Source organism: Sebastes fasciatus, chromosome 11, assembly GCF_043250625.1.
Source record: "Sebastes fasciatus isolate fSebFas1 chromosome 11, fSebFas1.pri, whole genome shotgun sequence".
Taxonomy (NCBI): Eukaryota; Metazoa; Chordata; class Actinopteri; order Perciformes; family Sebastidae; genus Sebastes; species Sebastes fasciatus.
In genome coordinates, this window is record NC_133805.1 from 7,491,510 (window position 1) to 7,515,595 (window position 24,086).

The 24,086-nt window shown below is 41.1% G+C and overlaps 2 protein-coding genes across 9 annotated transcripts in view; one reads left to right on the forward strand and one right to left on the reverse strand.

The window, feature by feature from the left end:
• ctnnd2b (catenin (cadherin-associated protein), delta 2b) overlaps window positions 1-24,086 on the reverse strand; it is a 183,703-nt gene that overhangs the window by 149,521 nt on the left and 10,096 nt on the right. For all 8 annotated transcript variants that reach the window (XM_074650254.1, XM_074650251.1, XM_074650248.1 and 5 more), the window contains exon 2: window positions 243-379. In XM_074650254.1, the coding sequence (XP_074506355.1) occupies window positions 243-374 (132 nt within the window). In that variant the 5' untranslated portion in view covers window positions 375-379. The remainder of the gene's footprint in view (window positions 1-242; window positions 380-24,086) is intronic.
• toe1 (target of EGR1, exonuclease) overlaps window positions 1-24,086 on the forward strand; it is a 442,640-nt gene that overhangs the window by 93,518 nt on the left and 325,036 nt on the right. The gene's annotated exons all lie outside the window — the stretch shown is intronic.

The window sequence follows — 24,086 nt, forward strand, 5'->3', positions numbered from 1 at the left end:
TCAAAATTACACTGAGCGGCTGCAGCCTGAGGCTTTCTGCTAACAGATCAAAATGTGGGGACATATTTGTGACACATTAGCTCAGATGGGCATTCCATCATTTGTGTTTACTGTCGCCCCGTCTCACCCTGAAAGGACCGGAGGAATTATCTCCACTACTTTCTGGTATTCATATTTCATTAATCGTGACAAGCCTCTATGTACATTGCATACATATACACACACACACACACAGTTCTAACCTGTTCCTTGACGGAGGCGAGGATGGCGGAGGTGGTTTCAGACTCGGATCCGTCTCCATTGGAGGCGTTGAGGACGGGGCTCAACATGGCGGCAGCGCTGGCAGTGTCAGACGCCACCTCAGGCACTGGCATACCTCCTGGAAAACAAGGGAACATGCAACTCTTTTACTATTATTAAAGACACTGTGACATGCCAGCATTTAGGCTGAGGGGCTGTCACACCTACACTCTCCTACACTCACACACAGATATGGACGTTAAGGCAGAGGTGAAGAGAGACACATTTCCAAGCACATATTCAATATTGACATATTGGGGTTATAAGATTGCCAATAAACCAATCTATTAGACATCTCTTAAAATCTGGATACCAGCCAGTCAGTGTTGCCCATGTGCAATGCATTACAATGGCCATAATGTCTTTTCAACATTTTGAATCGATTCATATGTTCAGATGATTATTTAAACTTTGTTTTTCATTTTCTCTCTGACTTATTCATGTGGAGCTGGAGCTTATCCCAGCATGCATTTAGCAAAGTGCAGAGGCAGACCCTGGACAGGTGCACTAGTACATCTTTGGAACAGGAAATCTAGGCCAGTGAGAAGAAAGTGTGCCGACTCGGCGGGGGTAATGGTCACAGGTCTAGTGGTAGTCTGGCAATAAAAGCGATAGCTGTAGTAGAACCAGCAAGAGATTATAGCAATTGTAGTAACAAGGTAGTAGTCTATCAATGGTGGTAGGATTTGTAGGTGCCATAAAAAGTGGTAGTGGTACTCAGGAGATTTGTGACAAGAGGAGTACATGTACCAACAAAGGCATTCCAGTTCTCGGTTTTGAATTGTACTAAAAAAGGTACACATCTGGCACACATTTGCAGCAAAAGGTGCTACAGTTAGGGCAAAATAAAGTAGCATGCCTAAAGTACAGCCCAAACAACAAGCATAGTACTCTAAGAGATGCAAATGTGCTCTCATTTCAGTAATGCTGCTTTTAGTAGTACCACTACTCTACTACTTTTCTTAGTGGTACTATTGTAGTTTTATTGCTACTATTACCTTTTAGCTAGTAGTAGCAATAATAAGGTAGTCCAATGATGACATCTTTTGGCAAACAACCTGAGATTTAAAGGATAAGGCTGGCAATATTCTATAATTGTGTTGCCGTCATCAACTTCAATGAAAAGGCCAAAGCCAACAATGGGTTAGTATCATTCACAGACTCTCCGTCACAAGCCCATAGTCTCCTACTGAAGATGTAAATCTTTAAAAACGAGTCATGAATACATACTTTAATTTAAAAACACAAGGCTAATAACTTCTTCAAACACACTTAATTAGCAAATGTTGCTCAAACAGGAGTAAATAGTGCATTTGTTGGGAGCTATTTTCATGCAGATTGATGCACATTTGGTACGTTAGTCAGTACAGTCATAATAGTAGTATTAGTAGTATTAGCAGTATTAGCAATAGTAACCAGAGTAATAGAAGAAGCAGTCAATAATAGCATTTATCAATATCACATCAGCACAAAAGATACGCTATGAACAACTTTCATTCCCCAAAAAGACAAAGCCTCCAGTGTCAGAAATCAAGTTATCAGGAGTCCTAGCATCTGAGGGACTGACGTACACACACAACCACACACACACTTGCATGCTTGATGCCATGTGTCAACCTGCATTTCACCAAGCGTTGGAGGACACGGGCTTCACATGTGCCATGTAATCCTGATGCAGCACGGAGCTGGTGTAACAGCTGCATCAGCCAGCTTTACACACTGATGAAAGGCTTGTCATGAGGAATCTGACACACACACACACACACACACAGGAAAAAAAGGGCTGGCTGTCGGCATGAGGCAGCAGCGGTCTAGTACTGAGGTAAAAGAAAGTGGAGCCTGTGAGCAGAGTGGAGGGATAGGTGCGGAAAGGAGAGGGGAGGTGGAGAGGTGAAAGGAAAAGAGGAGTGGAAAGAGAGTGAGAATAACAGAGGGGAGAGGAGGAGGCGAGGTGAGGAGAAAAGAGAAAAAACTATTCTTGCATGCTGCTAGGCAACAATCTCTGGTCACTGAAGGCTGCTAATATGGCTGACCTGGCTTTACTTGTCTTCCATTTTGGAGAGTGTTCCTCTTCCTCTCTACCTATCCGTCGCTCCTCACTGTTTCTGGACTTAAATTTTTCATTACAACCCACCTTTCTACTTACACTACCTCCCTTTCCTCTGCATGCCTCTCCCCACTGCATCCTCCCCCCTCCTTGTTGCCTCTAAACTTTCTCCCCCCCTCCCACTCCTTCCCTCTCTTCCTGCCCACTTCTCTTCACTTGACCTATTTCGGTGTCTCCTCATCTTTTCAGCACATTTCTGCTTTATTAGGCAGCGCGCAGCGGAGGGTGACAGGAGGAGGATGAGCCGAAAGGTTGCGGTCTGGATTTGAACCTGCAACGCTGCAGTGCACCTGAGCCCTCCGCGCTCTTGAGCGTGCACCGTCCCTCATAAACACTCGGCTGCTTATCTGGCCTCGTGACACCGCTGCACGCTTCACGGTCTTCATCGTCCGTCGCCTTTTTTCTCTCCTCCCTTTCAAGATGTTTTACTCTATGGCTGTGAGGTCACAACTGCACAGCATTACCGTGGCCTGACACTTCCATCCTCTCTCTACACTTTCCTCTCATATCTCCCTCCCTGCTATGACTACCTCCTTCCTCTGTGCCTCCATCCTTCTAACTTCTCCTCCCTCTTTGCTCTACGTGTAGTCACATCACACAAAATGTCATCACTTATGGAGGACGGAACCTGCCAAAATAAAAAATAAATCAATCAATAAATAAATGACTTGATAAATTAATGAACATGTTATTATTCATAAATGTAGCCATTCATTAATTGATGAAATGTGACATACATTTATATTTCTATTTTAATTTGTTTCTTTATTAATTTATCTTTATTTATTTATTTATTTTTGCATTTATATTATATTACACATGTGGAGTGACAGCCCCCTCATTTGCATAATGAGGCAGAAATGCATAAAGAAATGTGTAAAGAAAAGATTACAGAAATAAATAAGTTTTGAAAAATAAATTAGGGGGGAAATGCAAAGGGAAAATTGTACAGAAATAAATAAATAAACAAATACATAATTCAAAAATAATTATAAAATAAATATAAAATAAATGCAAAAATAAATAAATAAGTAAAAGGAAAATGAAACAGAAGAGTAAATAAATAAATAAGGGAATTAATACAAAGATAAATAAATAATAAAGAAGCAAATGAAGCAAAGTTATTGAAGCAACAATAAAATAAGAATAAAATAAAATGTCTATAATACATTAAGTGTTCTTTAAGTGTAAACAATACAACTGGTGCAAAGAAATAAATACTGAATGGATATATATAGACTGGATGATTATTTATGTATGTATGTACAGTGTGTACCTGTATACATGTCTATATACTGTATGTACGGTGAGTAGGATTATAAAGTAGGATTTTTTTAGTTTTTTAGTAAATTATCTCAACAACTATTGGGTGGATTGCTGTGAAATTTGGTACAGACATCCATCCAACATTTATAGTACCCATGAAGAAGAAAACGCAGGTTTATGACACTGCAAAACATTCCTATCAGCCTCAGCTGCACTTTGTGTTTAATTATAGAAAATTATAATATACAAAAGTGTACTAAACTAAGATAGTCATCACCAATAAACAAGCATTGTCACTGTGAGCATGTTAACATTCTGATATTAGCATTTAGCTCAAGTGCGGCCTCTCAGAGTTGCTAGCGTAGCTGTAGACTCTTGTTTGTATGTGATTTCTGTTTTTCCCATCCCTCAGTATGTCACCATGTTAGTTGTCAACACATTACTGCACCAATATTACAAATTCCTCTTCACTGAGTCTGACTGAAGTTCTGATTCTGTATTCTCTCTTTACTTTGGGAGCATCCTTATGCATGAATCATTTCACATGACAAGCTTGAACCGTATCAAGAGAACCGGACCCAGAGAGCGGCGGAGCGCCCCGGTGGCCCAATTTGCCTATAGAACAAAAACAAGAGAGAAGCTCTGGTTTTGGCTGTGCAGACAGGGCAGGCAGCCAAATATAGGTCAGCTCAACAGACCGTGTCCAAGCCCTCATCACACAACTGACCAGTACAAAGCTGCTTTCCCCAATAACAGCCATCAGAACTAGGTTATAGAGGCCCACAGCCCAGCTAGAGACAAGACTTTGAATATGGATTAGGCCTAAAGGCTTTATCTCACTGAAGTATAATCTTGGATTTTTAGGTCTATATTTCAGTGCCGTAATGCAGGGGTATTTAGCCACCGCATTTTCAAAGCGGTAATCTCCGATATTGCTGTAACGTTGTAAATGCAGCTCACCATGCTATGATTGACATGGCTGACATGGGGGAGTACTGAGCTTAATCTTTTGACCCTTTGAGCTCATCAGTCGGGTCTGAGACGGGCGTGTTTTGGTGAAGACGGAATTCAGATCAGCAACAAATCAGCTAAATGCCAATGTGGAAGTGTTATTTCCCCGTGGTACGGTGTGCTGTTTACTTGTATTCCTGTATACACGTGTGTACATGGAGCACTAGAGCGAACTTGTGTGTTTGTGTTTGTATTTGTGCGTGTGTCCCTTCTGGGATGGCGAGTGTTTGTTATGTGTTTGACGGGCAGTCCCTTGTTGCCTCATTAAAACTTGCTGCAGTGTTTTGTTTGGGCTTCACCAGTCATCTGTCCCTTTGTCTAGACGCTGTGCCCACGACTCGGCTTCCAAATTAACAACACTTTAACACGTACATTAACAATGTAATTAGCGCCGTCTGTGTCTCATTGTGTATTTATTAGGAGTCCACAGCGGAGGTATGTCTTTCATTTTTTTTGGTGTTACCCTTAAGAGTTCTGTGATGGGTACACGGTTTTCTTTCAACCTTGTTTTCTAAAGCGGCACGGTGAATTAGACGAACTAAATTAAGCATGGGGTATCGGGGATTGAAGTTTGCATGTAAATCCTCTGATCTGTGTTCTGCTGAACACAGGCGCAACTCTCCAACCAAGCGTATAATGGTACCTTTTGAGCACGTTCTTACATCTGGTTTCATCAAACAGCAACTCTGTCTCCTATGAAATATGTCTACGGCTAATTTTTTGCTTTCCAAATACATTTCGGAGAAAATGTGTATATTGCTTGATGTTTGTATCAATCCACTAAGTGTGACATTCTTATTTTGGTTTTACAGCCCTCAAATTTACTGTTTTGGTTCACTCTCACGGCTCTCATCAGCGTTGTTTTGGCTGCAGGTTTCCACCCTGCGCTGCTCCGCAGAGCACACCAGCTGTGACAGCTCCGTCCTCCGCACAGCGATGGCCTTATTAACGTTATGAGTCCCTTATAGAATTGGGTTTAAATCTGAAATATTGCCAAATAGGCGCGTTTGCTTTTCGCTTCGCATCGTCTTGTATGTCAACTCTCTCTCGTCCCGTGTGTGTGAAATATGACACCTGCTACTCTGAGCTGAGACTCCGTATAGAGCAGATGCATTCAATGTCAGTTTGTAGTGTCCGTCGTCCAACTTTGTATTGATAACACGGCGTTGACACGACAAAATGAACTAAATGGGTTTATTTCTGTAAAAAAAGCAAAATGACGCTGGGGGCGGTGGGCCACTAATGTAATCGGTGTGTGCCCGACCACCGTGTAACACCGGTAACACCAACTACCACGACAAGCCTACTGTGTGGCTGCACCATATGCATGGCCTTTATATTGAATGACTTTTTACTACAAGAACTGTCACTGGCAGACAATGGCAGATGGCCGTCCAAGCATCATTGAGGGTTAATCACCCATCAGCCAAATCTATCCATGGTTAAAGTCCAGATGCTAATGGACATTTATATTCAGCGCACACGCCAACACACACGCACACACACACACACATGCCTACTGTACAGCTGGGATACAGTGTGCATCCCTCTGAGTGCCGTTTAAGGATAGCAGCGCTGATGACAAACCATTAAGAGGCGATTGACCACAATAAAAAATCAGTTATTTAATAAAAATGTATTATCAAAAGCATTAAAACACAAAGCCAGTTACACTACAAGGAGCAGTTGCCAAACGGCTTCAGAGAGCTGCTGTGTTGTTATTTTACTGCCTGGATGCCTGGCTCACTGATAATGGATCACAACTCAGTAGAGTCTGAATGATGGTGTTCTCATTTCAAACGGCCGTATCTATTTTAGGCCTTAAATGCTAATGATGCTCATTGAGTTTGTTGGTGTGTGATAGAAACTACTGCAGATTATATAATCACAATACCTTTAGTGTAAAGTTGCAAGGACAACTAATAACTTCATTAACAGTCCACTGGGTGTTTCACTTTGATTTCTCTTTTTCCTACCCAGCACAGTCAGGCTTCACGTACACCTGGCTAATTACTAGGGGTGGGAAAAAAAATGTATTCACCTATGTATCACGATTCTTTGGAGATTTGAGTCTATGCGGAGGTCGGAGGAAGTTACCGCTTTTATTGTTGTAGTCTGAGTAACGTGATGTCATATCCGTTCCGTATTCGTCACCAAAACAAACAATAGCCGGCCGCCACGAGCCGAAACGAAAAAGTACCAAATGGCAGAGGGTGTGCATGAATACGACCTGCAACCTCACATTTTAAATCCAAAGTGGTAAACACTACACATACAGTAAAGCACGGAAACACTTTGGGTTTCACACATTGTCAGGAAAAGCAGAGCTAGACATCATGGCTAAAGCTGCATGCTAACTCTGTCATGGACAGGAAACGTTATCGTATTACGATAACGTGCGGTCAAGCCGGCTGTCACTCTCATCTTCGTGGTCAAATCAGCCGACACTAAAACTGTAGAGCACCCATATACTGACATTTATGTTAAATGCATTCAAACGGCCCCGATGGAGCTGACCATGGATGTATAAAAAGAACGGAGCTGACGGGAGAGCTAGTGGCGGACTTGGCGAAGTTAGCGGAAGTATACACGTGTGACTACGTCCTGTTTTCAAAATAAGGTGTTAACAAAGGGCACTGTATATACAAAATACATATATGGAAATAAGATTGATTAGATTATATTCACCAGAAGTATAAAATACTACATGTCCCTTATAAATGAAATAGATAATGTCACTGATTTATGAGGGAAATGTCTAATCTTTGATTTTTGGGTTGCTGGAAAATATTGAATTAATAATTCCTGATAATCACTAATATATTTGACTTCAGGACATCTCTGGCTACATACATGCTGAAAATCAAACATTTTGTATCAATTTAGATATTATCCTAATGAAAAGTATCTTGAAGTGTATGATTCAACTTTTTTCCCATGGTCTAGTGTTAAAAAAGTTAATAAAAATCACAATAAATCATAATATCAAATTGCAATATATAGATTCGCAATACATATCGAATCAACACCCAAGTATCGTGTTAGTATCGAATCAGGAGATAGGTGTAATGTCCCAGCCCTACTAATTACCCAGAAGAGAGGAAGACAATTAGTCAACCAATACGGTGTCAATATGGTGGAAGACGAAGAAGCTTTAAATAGTAATCTGACAGCAGCTTTACGGTAGAACTCAGGTGTTGAGTAATGACAGGAGCTTGATGATGGTATAAGGTTTAACAAGCCTCCAGGCTCTTGAAAAAAACAAACACTGCAGCTAATGTGTCTGATTAAACCTGTGACAACCACACACACACTGTTAGCACATAACAACAGAGAACGGAGCTATATTTAACCTAAAACTTCAGTGCAGAACAGAAATGCTGATACTTTCATCTAGTGGAAGATCACACAGAAAAGCAACAACTAAACAGGAGCAGAAAAAACAGGAAGACCCTACATCCCAGGTGTAGACACCTGCAGGAGCTGCAGCAGGTAACCAGGACAGATCCCTCCACAGAATGAGCATCTCATAAAGCCACAGCATGTGGCCGAGACATACTGTAGACTAGCCTGGTTCCAGACCACTCAATCACCTCCCATCATGACCAATCAGAGCTTTGCAGGCAGAATCCTAAATGACCACCAAGCGTGGATATGATTAACAGCTGTGCAGGCTGTTGACTTACAGAAATGATAACTCTTAAATCTGCTTTTGTTGTCTGTTTGTTAACTGCTCCAAGCAACCACTACTGCAGTCTGATTATCAGGCTAGACAGAAAATATATCAAAGTAGTGCTTTGTTCAGTGCAAAACTTTGATATTGTGGCCTGTGGGGCATTATTTATACTATTCTTACACACGTATTCATTAATCCCATTTTTTCAGCTTTATTATTATTATTCACACTGTCATATATTCTAGTAAACATATTGTACATATTTCATATTTCTATTTTTACACATTTACAGTTCTCTATGTTTATAGATCGGGATATTCGGGAGATAGGTGAATCGTCCCAGCCCTACCGTCTATTGATTTCACCTAACATAAAAGCAATTTTAATCAACTTCTAACATCCTTCAGATAATTAAGGTGATTGCTTAGACCCCTCTGTATATTATGAAACTTGTAAGAACATTATATAGTTAATTCATTCCAACTAAGGTCAAATCCCACAAATCCATACGGAGTCAGTCAGTTTTGCTGCCTTCTTTTGCTCATCAGTATTACAGAATGATTCAACGCACAGTATAGCCTACAAGCAGGCACACATGTACAGATATGGAAAGATGCACACTTATTCCCATACGACACACAGATAGCTCTCATGTATTACTCTTTAGCTTCAGTACACACACGACATATGTTGCTCTGTCACCTCGGCACATTGAGTCAGCCTGTTGGGGACTGACTCAAATGGAATCAGAAAACATCTTGACTCAACAGTGCTAGCCTTAATCAGTTATCTGTGTGCGGGAGGGGTAAAAGGTTTTAATAGTGCCCCATGTTTCCTCCGCGTCTCCTTGGTGATAGTTACAGTATGTAGCTGGATGAACGCAATCACCATAGCAGCTAGCGGTTAATGGACTGTGTAATTTTCTGTCCATCATTACAATACTGTAATAGTGGCTTCCAACGTAATCAGTAATGTCTTCATAATCAGATGCACAGCAGGGCATCAATTAAAACAAACGAGATCATTTACATTAAAGGCCTTTGCACACCAAGCACATATTTTTGGGGGGTGCGTCGCACTGCACACACACACCTGCGCGAATATATCGGCCATCGTCAGCCCAACAACCGACGATTGCCGATATATTCGCGCAGGTTGGAATGTTTGGAAAATTTAAACATATCGCCCAACTCTTGCAAGTGGGCGTGTTCATGATGTTTCTATCGTGCGGCTGGCGCAAAACTGGAAGACAACAAGTATCTGAGGGTGAAGAAGAAGAGTTATTTACAGGAAGACACCAACCAAAATGTCTAACTGGAGAGACGACAAGATTCGGATACTTATGTCGGTGGGGATCGACGCTGAAATTCAAGGAACGACAAGAGGCAAGGTTGTTTATGACCAAATTACGAACCGACACGTGATCGTGGTGTAATCCACGTCATGTCCTACCTCCAGGCGCCATCCCTCGTCTAAACCAAACGGAGTATTTCCTGTAGGTGAGAACGCATCTGACACGGACAATCTCATGTTGTGTGTGTGTGAAAGGGCAACTCCTGACAATGTCTGGACATGATTCTCCAGACATGGTCCAGAGTTCATATGAGAAATGTAATTAATACTTATAAAGTGCACAATACGGGGATGTGAGAAGGCAGGGGTGGAAGGGTGTTCGTGGTTTCTCTGCTTCTTGTGAAGACAGACGTTTTAATAAGCCTCCTCATTTTCTAAACATTGAAGTAAAACAGAAATAAAGTCAATTCCCTCTCTTGCTTTTCCTTTAATCTCCAATTCTATCTCTCACAGCAAGCCTCTCCTTGTGTGGTTATACTTGTGAGGACATACTTGGAAATCAAATTCATGAGGTTTTTTTATAATGTTTCATTTGGTGGAATTCAAGTCATCATCCGAACCGAGAAGTCTGCATATTTAGAGCTAAGACATGAAACTGGTCAAAAATTAGGATCACACGGGCCTCATCTTTTACTCGTGACTCTTGTCAAGTGAAGAAATCCGGAGGAAATAATTTCCTGCCATATCAATGCAAATCTCACAGCGCAGGTTTATCCCCAGGATGTGTGTTGATCCGGGGTCGGAGAGAGCTGAGGCATATTGATGAATCTGGGCGTAATATTTCACAAAAGTTCTCTCAAGGTCATTCTTTTAGTGTGGGAAACTTATTTTATGTTATTTCTGTCAGATCTAAAAGAGACTTGGATGTAAAAGGAACATTGTATATCACATATTACTTTGGCATTAACGACTGTAAGAACATCCTGCCGTTTATCTAATCATCACTCTCTGACTGCTCTGTGTTCATTTAGCTGATTAACAAATCTCATTACAGAATAGTTCAGGATAATGGACATCATTAAGAGCTGACTGACATAAATGAAATGAGCGTGGAGGAACAATCAGTAGTTGGTAATGGATATATTCACTATTTGGCCAAAAGTATATGGACAATGCATTTGTGTTTGGTATGGGCTGTTTAGTTACTAATAAAGGAATCACGCTCCTGTTTTAACATGACAATGCCCCTTTGCTCAAAGCCAGGTCCATAAAGAAATTATTTTTCCTACTGGGATGAACTGGAACGCCAACTGAGAGCCAGGCCTTATCACCCAACATCAGTGCTCGCCCTCGCTGACTCCCAATGTCCACAGAATGTGTCTGCGTTCAAGCTCGGTCTCTTTTCTCCGCTCCATTCGTGTGGTTTAATTCCGAAATTTCGTTGTTTTAAATCCCAGTGTGTCCAGGCCTTTACAGTGGATGCACATTCAGAATGGGAGTTTGTAAAAGCTTTATGAGCAATTTTAAGAGCTTTAGATTTAAAGCTAAAGAATCTTGTCCAAGTTCATGGATCGTTAATCGAAAATGACACTGGCCCTGCTGTGTGTACCTAAGCACTAGTTTAAAGGGGACATATCATTCTCATTTTTAGGTTCATACTTGTGTTTTAGATTTCTACTAGAACATGTTTACATGCTTTAATGCTCAAAAAACACATTATTTTTCTTATACTGTCTGTCTGATAATATGTTTCCCCGGATTGGTCTGTCTGAAAAATTTAATTTTAGTGTCAGAATGTTCAGAAGATATGTGGCTCGTGAAAAATGGGTCCAATATTCACTTTGGTGACTATAAGGGGAAAAAATCGGTCATAATATGTGTTGACGTTCACTTCTCCCATTGGAGACTCAGGACATGCCGCTAGTCTCCTAAAGGAGCAGGGCAGCGGCGAAACCCACATGACAGATACAAAAAACTGACTTTGAGTGCGCCGACTCCTTTCTGGACTGTCTCTGGTGATATACTGTATAGCCTGCATGTGACATAGGAAGGGGAGCCAAATCTGAATGAATTGTTGAATCACGTTTTCCGATCTAGGCAGCCAACAAAAAAACTGACTGGGTTGTCTTATTTCACAGTTTGGAGGGCTAGTAGGCTTTCCAGATACCCAAATGTATGTGAACAAACACTGAAAAAGTTTTTCATGATATGTCCCCTTTAAGAGAGAAGTCACAGATGGTGTCCAAAGAGCTTCACTGTGATTGGCTGAGAGTGTTGAGTTGCCATGGGAGACCCCTGCTGGTTAGTTGATGGGACAACAACGGGGAAGCTCTTCGGGATAACCTCAGGCCAGGGAGAGAGTGAGTGAGAGAGACCTTCACACAACTGACCTCCACATACTGCAGGTCACTGCTAATGTGCTATTATTGATGAACACACACACACTGAGAGGGAGGAAGAGACACAGAGGTCACCAAGTTTCCCCACTGCGTTCGATACAATGATGAAATCACATTCAGAAACACACACACACACACTTTCAAGAGGAACAAATCTTCAACAGCAAAGTGAATCGTTTTGCATACACTGAGCAGACTTCTGATTAGTGCTCATAAAGATCTGCCTCTCATGACTCAAACATCATGTAGTCAGTCGTCTCCAATTTAAAATGAAAGGAGGCACTCCTAGCTTTTCTCACATAAATTATGCCTCCCTAACGAACAGGGAAATGTGGGCAATTCTGAGCTTAAGACATTACATTTTTATGCAGAGTAATGGCACTGCTTTGAATGTACTGCAGTGTTTTAACTTGAAAAGAAAATGATCAGTTAAATAAGAATAAAGAATGACATTAACTCGGGCGCTGAGGTTGATTTTCTTACCTTTGAAAATACAGAAGGGAGAACCTAAGAGAAAAAAAAAAAAAAAGCTCAACCTCCCGGCGGGCAGCGGACGAAAGTTAAAAGAGGAGGAAAACAAACTGTTCACTCACGGAGTAGATCCTCATCTTCATTACAAAGTAACCCTTGTTTAACGCTACATCCCTGTCTCCAAACAAGCAAGCCGGAGCAGCTAAAAATACGATCAACATCATGAATTATACATAATTTTCCACAGATCCTCTGGGTGAGCTGCGTTCACGAGCGGCTTCACCGCATGGTATAATTACAGAGGTTACAACGGCGGTGATAAACACAGTGCAAAGACAAATTAAAACTCACGCTGGCCTCCTCCACCCACAAAGGAATTCAAACCGCTGGATGACAGACGACTCTGCATCATGACAAAGCTGTTTGTTGAGCGAGAGGATGCTGGGGAATGAAAGTTACAGGCTGAGAGACGCTTCCAAGTTAACTGCTTTGTACAAACTGTGGCGTTTTGTCGGGAGGAAAAAAGCTCTTGTGTCTTTTAGAACTAAACTCCTGTGGGTTTACTTTACATGCTCATCAGTGAAGTAAATAAGTGGGGCAGAGTTGTATTTGCAGAGGGGGTTTACTGATTGTAAAACCACAGGTTCAATTCCTGAGTTTCAGGATATACCCAAGATACATCCCAGCAAATAATTAAACAGAGACTGATGCAATAAACTCCACCAATAATGCCTGAGACTGGTGTCTGCTTTAGCCAAACAGCATACTACACTGCTGTGAACAGTCTTTGAAATGGCAGAATCTATTAACATCTAGATGAATGATAGACTCTCCATGTTGAAAACTGAGAAGAGCCTTCTGTTTGCGCCTTCTTGACTCGTTTGCTTGCTTTCCTCACTTCCTTTTCTCTTCTCGTACACTGATTCGCTAAAGCTGAACAGCCAATCAGAGGGATTTCTCTCACCAACGAGCTCCGCCGCCGAGTCAACATGCGGAATCGACCAAAAAAAGCCTCCGACACGGGCAGACTAGAACCGACGATGAAGGACACAACGCAAAAACTAGGTATAGTATATAGGTATAACTACATATAACCTCCTGAGACCCGGAAGAAAAAAAGGGGTTAATATTTATTTTATATTTTCTTTTACATAATTTAATTGGGATGTAAGAAATTATGTTGTAATATATTTTTTATAACGCCCTTTGTATTGGACATTGAGTCACTTTTTTCCTGAAGAAAAAGTACAGTTTGGTAATGATAAAATAATAATATTTCTTTTTAATTCTTTCTCATTTGATAAAACAAATATAAACACTTTTTAAAACCTGCTCTGTTGTCCGACTCTCCCTCAATCATTTTTGAAAAAAATCTTTTCTGCCTCACTCACTTCTCTGTTTCCTGAAGTATGGACATTTTTATGGAAAAAAAATGACTAGAAGCAAGTCCCACAAAGGACAAAAATGAATTGCTGGGTCTTAGGAGGATTAGTAGATAATTAAATAGCAAAGATTTATTTTGTGATATTGGCATACCAATTAGTTTCTTTTGAAAAACAAATCTTGTGTTGAGATCATAAAATAAAAACGTCATCATCTCCAGCCTTCCGTAAAATCCTCAAAACTTGCAATATATAAAATGGGAAAATGTGGACTACATGTTTTATATGAAATAAATTTGGGTAGATAATCTCAAAATGCTGTTTCATTGTGATGTTATTCATCTCTACAGCTACACACGGCTGTTAAAGTTACCAAATAGAAAAAAAATCAAACAAAAAAACAAGTTGTATTCTGTTGCAAAGAATTAAAAATTAGATTTTCTTGCAGTGCACATTAGTGTTCAGCGTATCCTCCTCCGATGTATGCATAGTCCACTGATATCTCTGTAATGTGTTTACACAAGGAAAGCGCTTAAATAGAACATACATTGAGGCATGCAAAACGTCAACCATAGAGCCTGCAGTACAAAGGCTTCCCATTGCTATTCTCAGCACTGCGAGCATCACCACCACCACCACCCCAGAGCACTACTAGCACACTGGCTAACTACTGTAGCGCCATGCATAATACATCAGCCCGACTTTGAAGGGCTTTTCTCAGAAGAAATGACATCACTGAAGAAATCGCTTATGGGAGGCAGCATCAAAGAGGCGCAACTGCCCTCGGCTTCGACTCCAAGCACGAGAACAGCAGCGTGAAGCAGCTGAGCTGACTGTGGTTTGGGCAGCATGATGCAAGTCGGGACACTGCGAGAAAAAAAATGAAATGTGAAGAAGCAAAGAGCTGTCCAAGAGCACTCAGCATTTTTTAAACTGCAGAAGTGGTACTTTTTATGTCTTGGAAAAAAAACAAAGATGAAAGATGGATTTCTTTGTTGAAGTAAAGGTGGTACAGGGCCAGGCTATTTCTTTATCCTGCATCACAAATCAAAGTCTTCCTCCAATGAGCTGATGTTCTGATGCTTCTTTGGCCGACAGTACTGACATATTATGCAATTCTCAATCTAAATCATCTCACATCAAAAACAACATGCTGTAGTGCAGCAGTTCCCAACCTTTTTCCTTAAGGGACCACTTTTCAATCATTGAGTAACCTAACGACTTGACTATGACTTGGACCAAACTGCATGTGATCATCATAAAGTGGGTATGTCTGTAAAGGGGAGACTCGTGGGTATGCCAAAATTTAGAGTGCAATTGCGTTATTTAGTCTCCTTCACGACAAGCTGGTATGACATTGTTGGTATCAATGGATTCCTTAGGTTTTCTAGCTTCATATGATACCAGTATCGTCACTGTAGCTTTAAGACTCAGCCCGCTGCAACCTAGAAATCGCAAGTTGCGTTTGTACGTTAAAGAAATTAGTGGCGTTAAAACGAATTTGCGTTAACACGTTATTATCGCGTTACCTTATCCTACTTTCAGCTCTAATTTTTATCCAAACTTTAAAAATAACAATTTATTTAGTTTTCTTTGCAGAAATCTATGAAATGCTGAGATATAGGCTAACTGTATATTTTTTTTTATAGTTGTCTTATACCCCTTAAAATCAAGAGGGGCCCCCGTGAAGCTTTGGCAACCCCTAGTGGGGGTCGGGACCCCCAGGTTGGGAACCAGTGCCGTAGTAGATGATGTCTAATGATGAGTGTTCCTCAAATATTCATCCATCTATACATAGTCACAGTCGCCCTTTAACACTTATTAATTTAGCAATGGTTGCCCATTTCTATTGAGAACCAAATGATGATTTCCAGCCTCTTTTGTTTCCAGCTCACAGGTCAAAGCTTCATCTAAACATAACATCACATAACGGGAATGATTCTTTAAGCTGCGCGCCCACTTTGACTCGGCTCCTTTTGGCTTCTATTCATCATTATCTTCAGCAGAACAGGACGTGCTGTTGCGTTCCCAGCAGCACTGATACATTTTTAGCAGTTTGCACAAAAACAGTGCCGAGCTACAGATGGGTTTCGAATCGTCACAGAGCGACAACACAAAGCCACGACCAGCGCTTCCCCCGAGCATCTGTTTAGCTCTGTGAGTTAAAAAAGAAAACTGATGGCCAGAGACTTATTCAGCTTCTTCTGCTACGGAAGGAACTTGTATATGCTCACGAACACGGACTGGCCTGTCCGATGCCATCGCCGTGACATATGTGCATTCTAAAAATTGGGCGCAATTCCTCTTTAGCGAATGAAAAAATGATGCCAACTGTGCCCTGAAGTGTATGTGGTGTGGCCGCTTTCTCTATCTATCTCCTTCTCTCTTGCAGTGCTATAAATAGTGGAGAGTGCTGCTGTCTCTCATATTTCATGTGTCACTGGCTCCCACAGTCGCTGGTGAAGAATGTTCACTGCGTACATAAAGCCTCTTCTTGCCTCTTTTTGCACTTGTATCCACTTCCTCACTCTTACTGCTGTCTAATATTCTCTCCTCTCCAGCCCTCTCCATGCTCCAACATAAGAGGCCAGGCCTGTAAGCCACATGTTTCAAGTGGCAGGAGACTAGATCCCCATTTGCGGGGGTGTTAAAATCGAAAAGAGATTGCATGCATGTTCAGCCACTCCAAGTAGGAAAGGCACTAATAAGAGTCTTCTTTAAGTTGAATATAATAAACACTGACTAATGCTAATTCTATGTACTGCAGCACTGATATGAAAACCCCCAAAAAACTATAACCAGGGCTGGAACATTTTACTCTTTGAACAAGTAGAGGCAATCAACCGACAGGACAGGAGTAAAAACAAACGCACCCTTCATGCTAACGCTAACAGGACGGTGTTATCAGCTGTAATCGCCATATGAGAGCAGTGTAGCGGCCGCCGTGAGCTAGCCACTGGGGCACGCTCACATGCACTAACAGGCACGTGTGGCCGGTCCGGCTACGTAAGCAAAGCACGGAGAAGCTCTGATTACAACACACACAGAGGGGGAGAGACTTCATTCTCTGCTCTATACCTTTACATAGCAAATAGCTGTTTGCTGCTATATTAATGCTCTGCATATCGTAGAGAGAACCTTTAAGAAAAACATGTAGGAAGAATTTAAAGAGAAACTGTATACAACTGTGTCGGGTAAACACAAGGTCAGAACACAAGGTCGTTAGCAGCAGTTTATACTGTACCAAGCCCCAAGGAATGCGCTGGGCTTTGAAGCAAATGTTCGTAGTGGCCAAACAGTGTATCTAAGAAAAGCCGAGGCCTCCTCGCCCCCAAACAAAACTTTCGACAAATCCTCGAACAAAATCCTGTGCCTTTGGGCCCAAAAATACTTTTTCCCATAGACTTACATTGGGAAGGAGACGTCTGTAACTCAGCGCATGTTTTTTTTTTTTTTAGGTGAATCAACTTCCCAATATGAACACTCATAATAGCCCTTATTTAAATCATTAGGTCCTAAAAGTTGTAAAATGCATTCATAGCCGACTCCAGAGTTGTTTCCCTTCCTCCGTTCATGTGAATGAGACCCAGACCGAGCCTGGAGCGAGGGCTCGGAGGCGGAGTTAAAGGAAACGCTGCTGCGCCTGCTCTATGGGCCAAATGGATGTGGAAGATCGGTAATTTTATCACTCTGCAGTCGAGGCATTTTGGCTTCACGCGCCACTGAGCAACTCTCATAGGAATGAACGGGAGCCTGCCTCCAACGCTGTATCTAGTTCTCTTAATACATCCATGGCTAAGCCTTACCACTCGCTCAGATTAAGTGAACTCATTAGCATGAGGACATACTGGATATACTGCTTGATGTTTCACTTCCGTAAACTTTCACAAAAGACAGATCTGCATTTCAATCTCTAAGCATCTACAAACTAAATATACAAAAGTAGATTACTACATCTAGTGGCTGTAGTAATATACTTTTGTTACATAACTTATGTACTTAACTAACATCACATACGTAAGTTACGTAACACACGTATTTATTTGAACCCAAACCACGATCTTTTCCTAAACCTAACTAAGTACTTTTGTTACCTAAACCTAAAGTTGTTTTGTTTCAATTCACAACGTCAAGTTTCACTTTCACTTTCACAAGGTAGAAGGTGCACTTTGGCCCGTCTGAAGCATTAGGATGATAATGGCTGATAACGGCCGATTACATTCGAAATGGGTGCTATGGATCGCAACATCAGTAAATCATTTGGTCCACCACTTTGGTCCAGACCAAAATATCTGAACAACTGTTGGATGGATTGCCCTGAAATTGTGTACATAAATCACGAGTTGTTTGGCAATCAAAATGTGATGAATATTAATGTGTGGGGCACAAAGAGGAAAGTGGGAGTCACACATATCCAGGCGTTTAACATAAAGGTCTAGCTCTGCAGATACACACATATCCAGCTTATCATTGTCTGATCAATGTCTTCCATTAATTAAGCTGAAAGCGAGTTAACTAAGGACACCGTGTTATTGCACTGCAACAAATCAATGAGATTCATTAACTTAGCCTGAAGGCTAAGATAAGTAAGGACACACTGTTATTTTACTACAGCAGCTGATAGGAGAGCAAATAAGGAATTTCCCGGCTCTAACGTGAACACATGGGGTGCAGTATGTTAGCCGGCTGAGTGAAAATCTCCGAGGGATTTGACCCTTTGCCAATAAACGGCAAAGTCTCTTCATCTCTAAGTCAGACGACGCTTAGTCACCGGTGAGACGCCGAGCTCAACCTGACAAATCCTTATTATTCAAAGTTTAAAAGGTCTGAGAGAAAATAATTCCTTTGAGCCATGTTCAGAAGCTCATTCAGGGTTTGTCTTCAAGGAGGCGCCGTGTGACATTTTCAATCAGCAGCTGCCAAACGCTGGAGTCTTTTTTTTTGCCTGACTGGGTCTGGTGATAAAACACCCGAAAAAGTCCCCAATACAGTAGCTGACAGAGTGTGTCCGATGGCTGATTCACACCAGCTATAAAAAAAAGTACAAATATCTTTGATTTGATTTCCATCTCGTTCTATTTCCCAAGTGTAAATGTCCTGGGTTTTTTTTGACATCAATGCTGATTAAAATACCTCAATCTCTTCTATGTCCCAAAAGAACTGATGAAAACTTCAACAAGTTCAATCCGTACTCTAATGACTTTCATAATGTGCAGCTTTATAATATATTATCTCGTCTTTCTGCGTAATCATCATCATCCTGTCTGGGACACTGCTCCTAAAACCTGAATGATACCCTACTATAAGCTATAAATAACACAGGAAAGCACTTTAACTATTAACACTATGTGTAATTATACAAACTAGGGCTGTCAATCGATTAAAATAGTTAATCGTGATTAATCGCAAATGAATAACACATTTTGTATCTGTTCAAAATGTACCTTAAAGGGAGATTTGTCAAGTATTTAATACTCTTATCAACATGGGAGTGGACAAATATGCTGCTTTATACAAATGTGTGTATATATTTATAATTGGAAATCAATTAACAACACAGAACAATGACAAATATTGTCCAGAAACCCTCACAGGTACTGCATTTAGCATAAAGATATATGCTCAAATCATAACACAGCTGTCAGTGTGTCAGTGTGCTGACTTGACTATGACTTGCCCCCAAACTGCATGTGATTATCATAAAGTGGGCATGTCTGTAAAGGGGAGACTCGTGGGTACGCATAGAACCCATTTTCATTCACATATCTTGAGGTCAGAGGTCAAGGGAACCCTTTATAAATAGCCATGACAGTTTTTCCTCGCCAAAATTTAGCGCAAGTTTGAAGCGTTATTTAGCCTCCTTCTTGACAAGCTAGTATGACACGGTTGGTACCAATGGATTCTTTAGGTTTCTTTAGTTTCAAATGATACCAGTATCTTCACAATGCATTATCGTGTTAACTTTGACAGCCGTAATACAAACACACCACCATAACCCTATAATGTTCCAGTTGGAATATTGCTTGAGTATTATAGACCTACTATAGATGATGCATAGCCCGAGTATAAAACCACAGCTGATTATGACTGACTCAGTATAACACGCTTAAAGAAATAATGAATAAATAGGAACAAGTCGCAAGAGATTGCTGATACCGGTTGATACACACGCCAACATGTGAATAAGAGGAGTACTGGCACTTCGTTTTTCCCACTTCAAGCACTGGATATAAAAAGATGAATTTTAGGAAAGCATTCATATAAACTCCTTCACTAAAAGTTTCAGGTGGGTTTCTATTGATTGCATCAGTGTGTGTGTGTGTGTGTGTGTGTGTGTGTGTGTGTGTGTGTGTGTGTGTGTGTGTGTGTGTGTGTGTGTGTGTGTGTGTGTGTGTGTGTTTGTGTGTGTGTAGCCCCGGCCAGGCAGATCAATGACATCACTCCTTTCATATAATCCCAAATCCAGAGCGGAGCACAAACAGCATGGGCGTGGCCTCTATGTGAGCCAGGGGGTAATTTCACAGGCGGTGACTGGAAACGACATCCTCGTTATTTGCACTGCTTATTTCATGTCTAAATATCTCATAGCAAGACCTTTCCGCCTAATTAGTTCTGTTAATGTTTTCGCATGTGACTAATCTCTAGAAGAAGAAAAAACCCACAAGTACTGTTTTCTTTATCCTGGATATAAAAGGTTCTTTATTTTTGAGCAGGGAAAGCATGAACGGGTAATTTAATGCTGGTGTAGGAGTTATTCACATTTATTTTTACCACGTCTTTGTTTTATTAACAAGAGATGGCTTACCTACATTATGTGTTGTATAATCATCTACATACCTTGTTTACTCCCCTGGTTATTTCTGTTGACACCCCCGAGGTTTCCTATTCACTATTATCACGTCTGCTAACAAGGACGAGGTTTGCTTTAGACAGGGGAAGCAAAACCAGTTCAACCACACACACACGCAGACACACAACGCTATACCCAAACAGAAATAAATGGAGTTATCTTTGGAAATGGATTTTCGTTCTGGACTTATTGTTTGTGTTGAAATCATATGTTGGTAAGTGGCCACTACAGCCAGCGCTGTTTGATAGATCAACAAATGTGATGACTCATATCTTCTTCAAGCACAAAAGGTCCCAATGTTTGCCCACTCGTGACCTCATCCCGGCCATTGTGGTGACAGAATGTGAATGAAGGATGACTCCGCTGTTAAGGTTAATGGACACAGCATTGCAAAGAGCGAACACATTTAATTTTCTAGACATTGTGTGACAGTAAAGCGCAGTGGCCCTTCACTGGCAGAAAATGACCACCTGAACAAGAGTGTTGCATTGCAGCTCTGTGACTAATGCCGAGCACACACTATACGGGAATCAAGACGATTTTGGGCCTGATTCCCTGCTCCCGACAATGTTCAGCAATGCCTTGATTTTTTGATGGTTCTAAAGATTATCTTTCCAGATGTTCCTGTGGTGTGAGGTATGTTAAGAGTGTTTTTTACATCCCCGATCGGCTCCGAAGTCCATCCTGGCCACACCGATTTCAAATATTAAACATGTTCAATATTTACTATTGGATATCCTGTTGTGTGTAGTGAACCCCAAGGACAGCTGATGACGCTGTCACGTGAGAAAGAACGATAGCCAATTGAAAACCAAGCTGACTGAAGAAGGAAGGACAACCACCGCGGCTAATGCATGAGCTAATGCAAAACGCAAAGCATAAAGTAGTAGTAAGATCAGAAGTGGAGGACCAACTAGTTGATATGTTGCAACAACAAGTGTTTATTTAACATGTCTCCATGACTTCATCCATTATTTTTCTTTTTTCTTTGTGAATTTTCAGTGCAGAGTCGTGCAAAAACTAACATCGATAATTCTTCCTGCCCGTCGTCCGCCATGTTTGTTTACACTAAAGTCACGTTTGACTGCGAGAGATTCTGTGAGATTTCCGTTTTTTTAAGTCGTAACTCTTTTTGTTTATGAATGGAATCCTTCATCATCTATTCCAGTGTCTCCCACACTTATTTTTCTGTAGATCCACTTTTTTTTAAAAATGGCGAACCATGGCGACCCAGTTCACAATAGGCGAAGAGCAAATTTGTGCGTAAATGAACGTTTCTGACCATTTGTATTACCATTTTCCGCCTCACTTTATATTATCTGCCATTTTGAAGCGATATACGTTTTATAAATGACAACTTTGTTTTATTTATGTGCTATCAGGTTCTCGAGTTTTTCCTCTCAACATGTTAGATTCAATGTTATAAGTACGCCAAAATTATCAGAACAATACGAACATTCAGGCTCCCTCATGAGGCTCAAAGGTATACTGCAGATATATTCAGGATATGTATTTTGGGATAAAATAAAACTTAAATAGTCAATTAAATCATGTAGAATAAAAACAAAGGAGATCCCTGAATTGGTTTGGTCATTTGGTACGTACATTCAGGCCATTCACATTTCTGTCTGGCTGATGATTGGTTGACTGAACTTGCTGCTTCTCTCCCTCACTGACTCAACACAGTCACCGCAGAGAGCCACATACTGTAAGAGCACATTCACTGAGAAATGATGGTGACTCCCCTTCAAGTGAGAGGAGTTACGATCCGCCACCAGATTTGTCGCTAGGTGCTTTTTGAAAAATAGTTGCTAAAGGGGACTTAACAGTAATTCGGCAACACTGGATTCATCCTCTGGGCACCGGGAATATCTTCAGCAAATGTCATGGCAATCCATCCAATAGTAATCCGTGGTTTGGCAGAATCATCTAATATTGGCGTTCTTTGTTTTGTCGCTTGTACCATGCGTACAACACATGCAAAGACATACGGTCTGCCAGATATGTATCCTAATGAAGCACAGTGACCTTTCATTGACAAAAGTGACAGTCCAAACCGACCTCACTACTCCAAAGCACAATGACAACTAATGGACTTAGCAGAGCAGTCAACTAGGAGTGCCGCTTTGCTGCCTAAAATCTTTGGCTTTCACCCGTCTGAATGGGACGCCAAAGTGCTGAGCAAACCTTTAAGATAAAGAGGAGATTAGTAGCTGTCAGGGCGCTGGCTGGATGTGAGTACAGTGAATGAAGTGGCATTAAAGCCAGACAAAGCTGGGCTACACTGGCCTTACGCCACTTCCTCTGCTGCACGCGTACACATACACACACACACACACAAAACCTGCAAGCAAGCAAATGCTTGCACAGGGTTAGAAAAATAATGAGGGCTTGGGGCACCAAAATGCCCTTTAAAGTTAAAAAAATGCTTATGAATTAAAAAAATTGTCAGAGAAAGAGAAAAGATCACCTCCCAATTCTGATTGTGCTTTTTTTTTTCTTCGCCGTCTTCATATTTAATTGGTTGAGCGGTTATTTCCTCATATGAAACGTCCACATCAGGTAATTTTTTCCAAAAATGGAAGTGTTTTTGGTCAGAAAACAGTCAAGGACACAGCCTGAAGCGCAGGCAGTCTGCAACAGACCCCCACACAAACCACCAAGTCAGCAAAAATGCAACAACGAACAGGCTAAAAAAACTAAACAATGGCGCCAAGGAGGGAGGGATGGTTGGGGACAAAGAAGAAAATAACCCTTTCACCAATTTCCATCATTGGAAAAAGTTGAAACAAGCTGTTAATTGCCAATATGATTGTTTCATTAAACTGGACACAAAAAGGACCAAAGCTTCAAAAAATATCACAAGAGGGCACAAAACAAATGTCCTCTGCAAACCCATTCGTTTCACACCCAGATGAAAATGCTCTCTCTGCCACCATCTGTGAAACAAATCTGCATGAATTCATCCTCTGCCACAGCCAACGAACACAAGGCAGTAAAATAAAGCAGAGTGCGAATTGTTCTCATCAAGGTGATAAGTGATGAATGGGTGTTCGACCACCACAATCTGTCATTTCTTTTTTTTGTAAAACTTCACAGCTCCAATAAGCTCTGCAGGACATAATGGCTTTCTCTCTGCAGAATTATGGATAAGAAGCTCATTTGTAATTATGTAAGGCCCACTTACACATAAGAGTTCATAAACGCTGAAGGCATGTGAGAACAAAGAGCGGCTGTCAGGCTGCAGCCAGTCCTCCAACACCCACCCAGTCAAACACACGCATGCATGCAAAAAGACAAGGGCATGCAAAGTCACAGTTACATTTGAGCT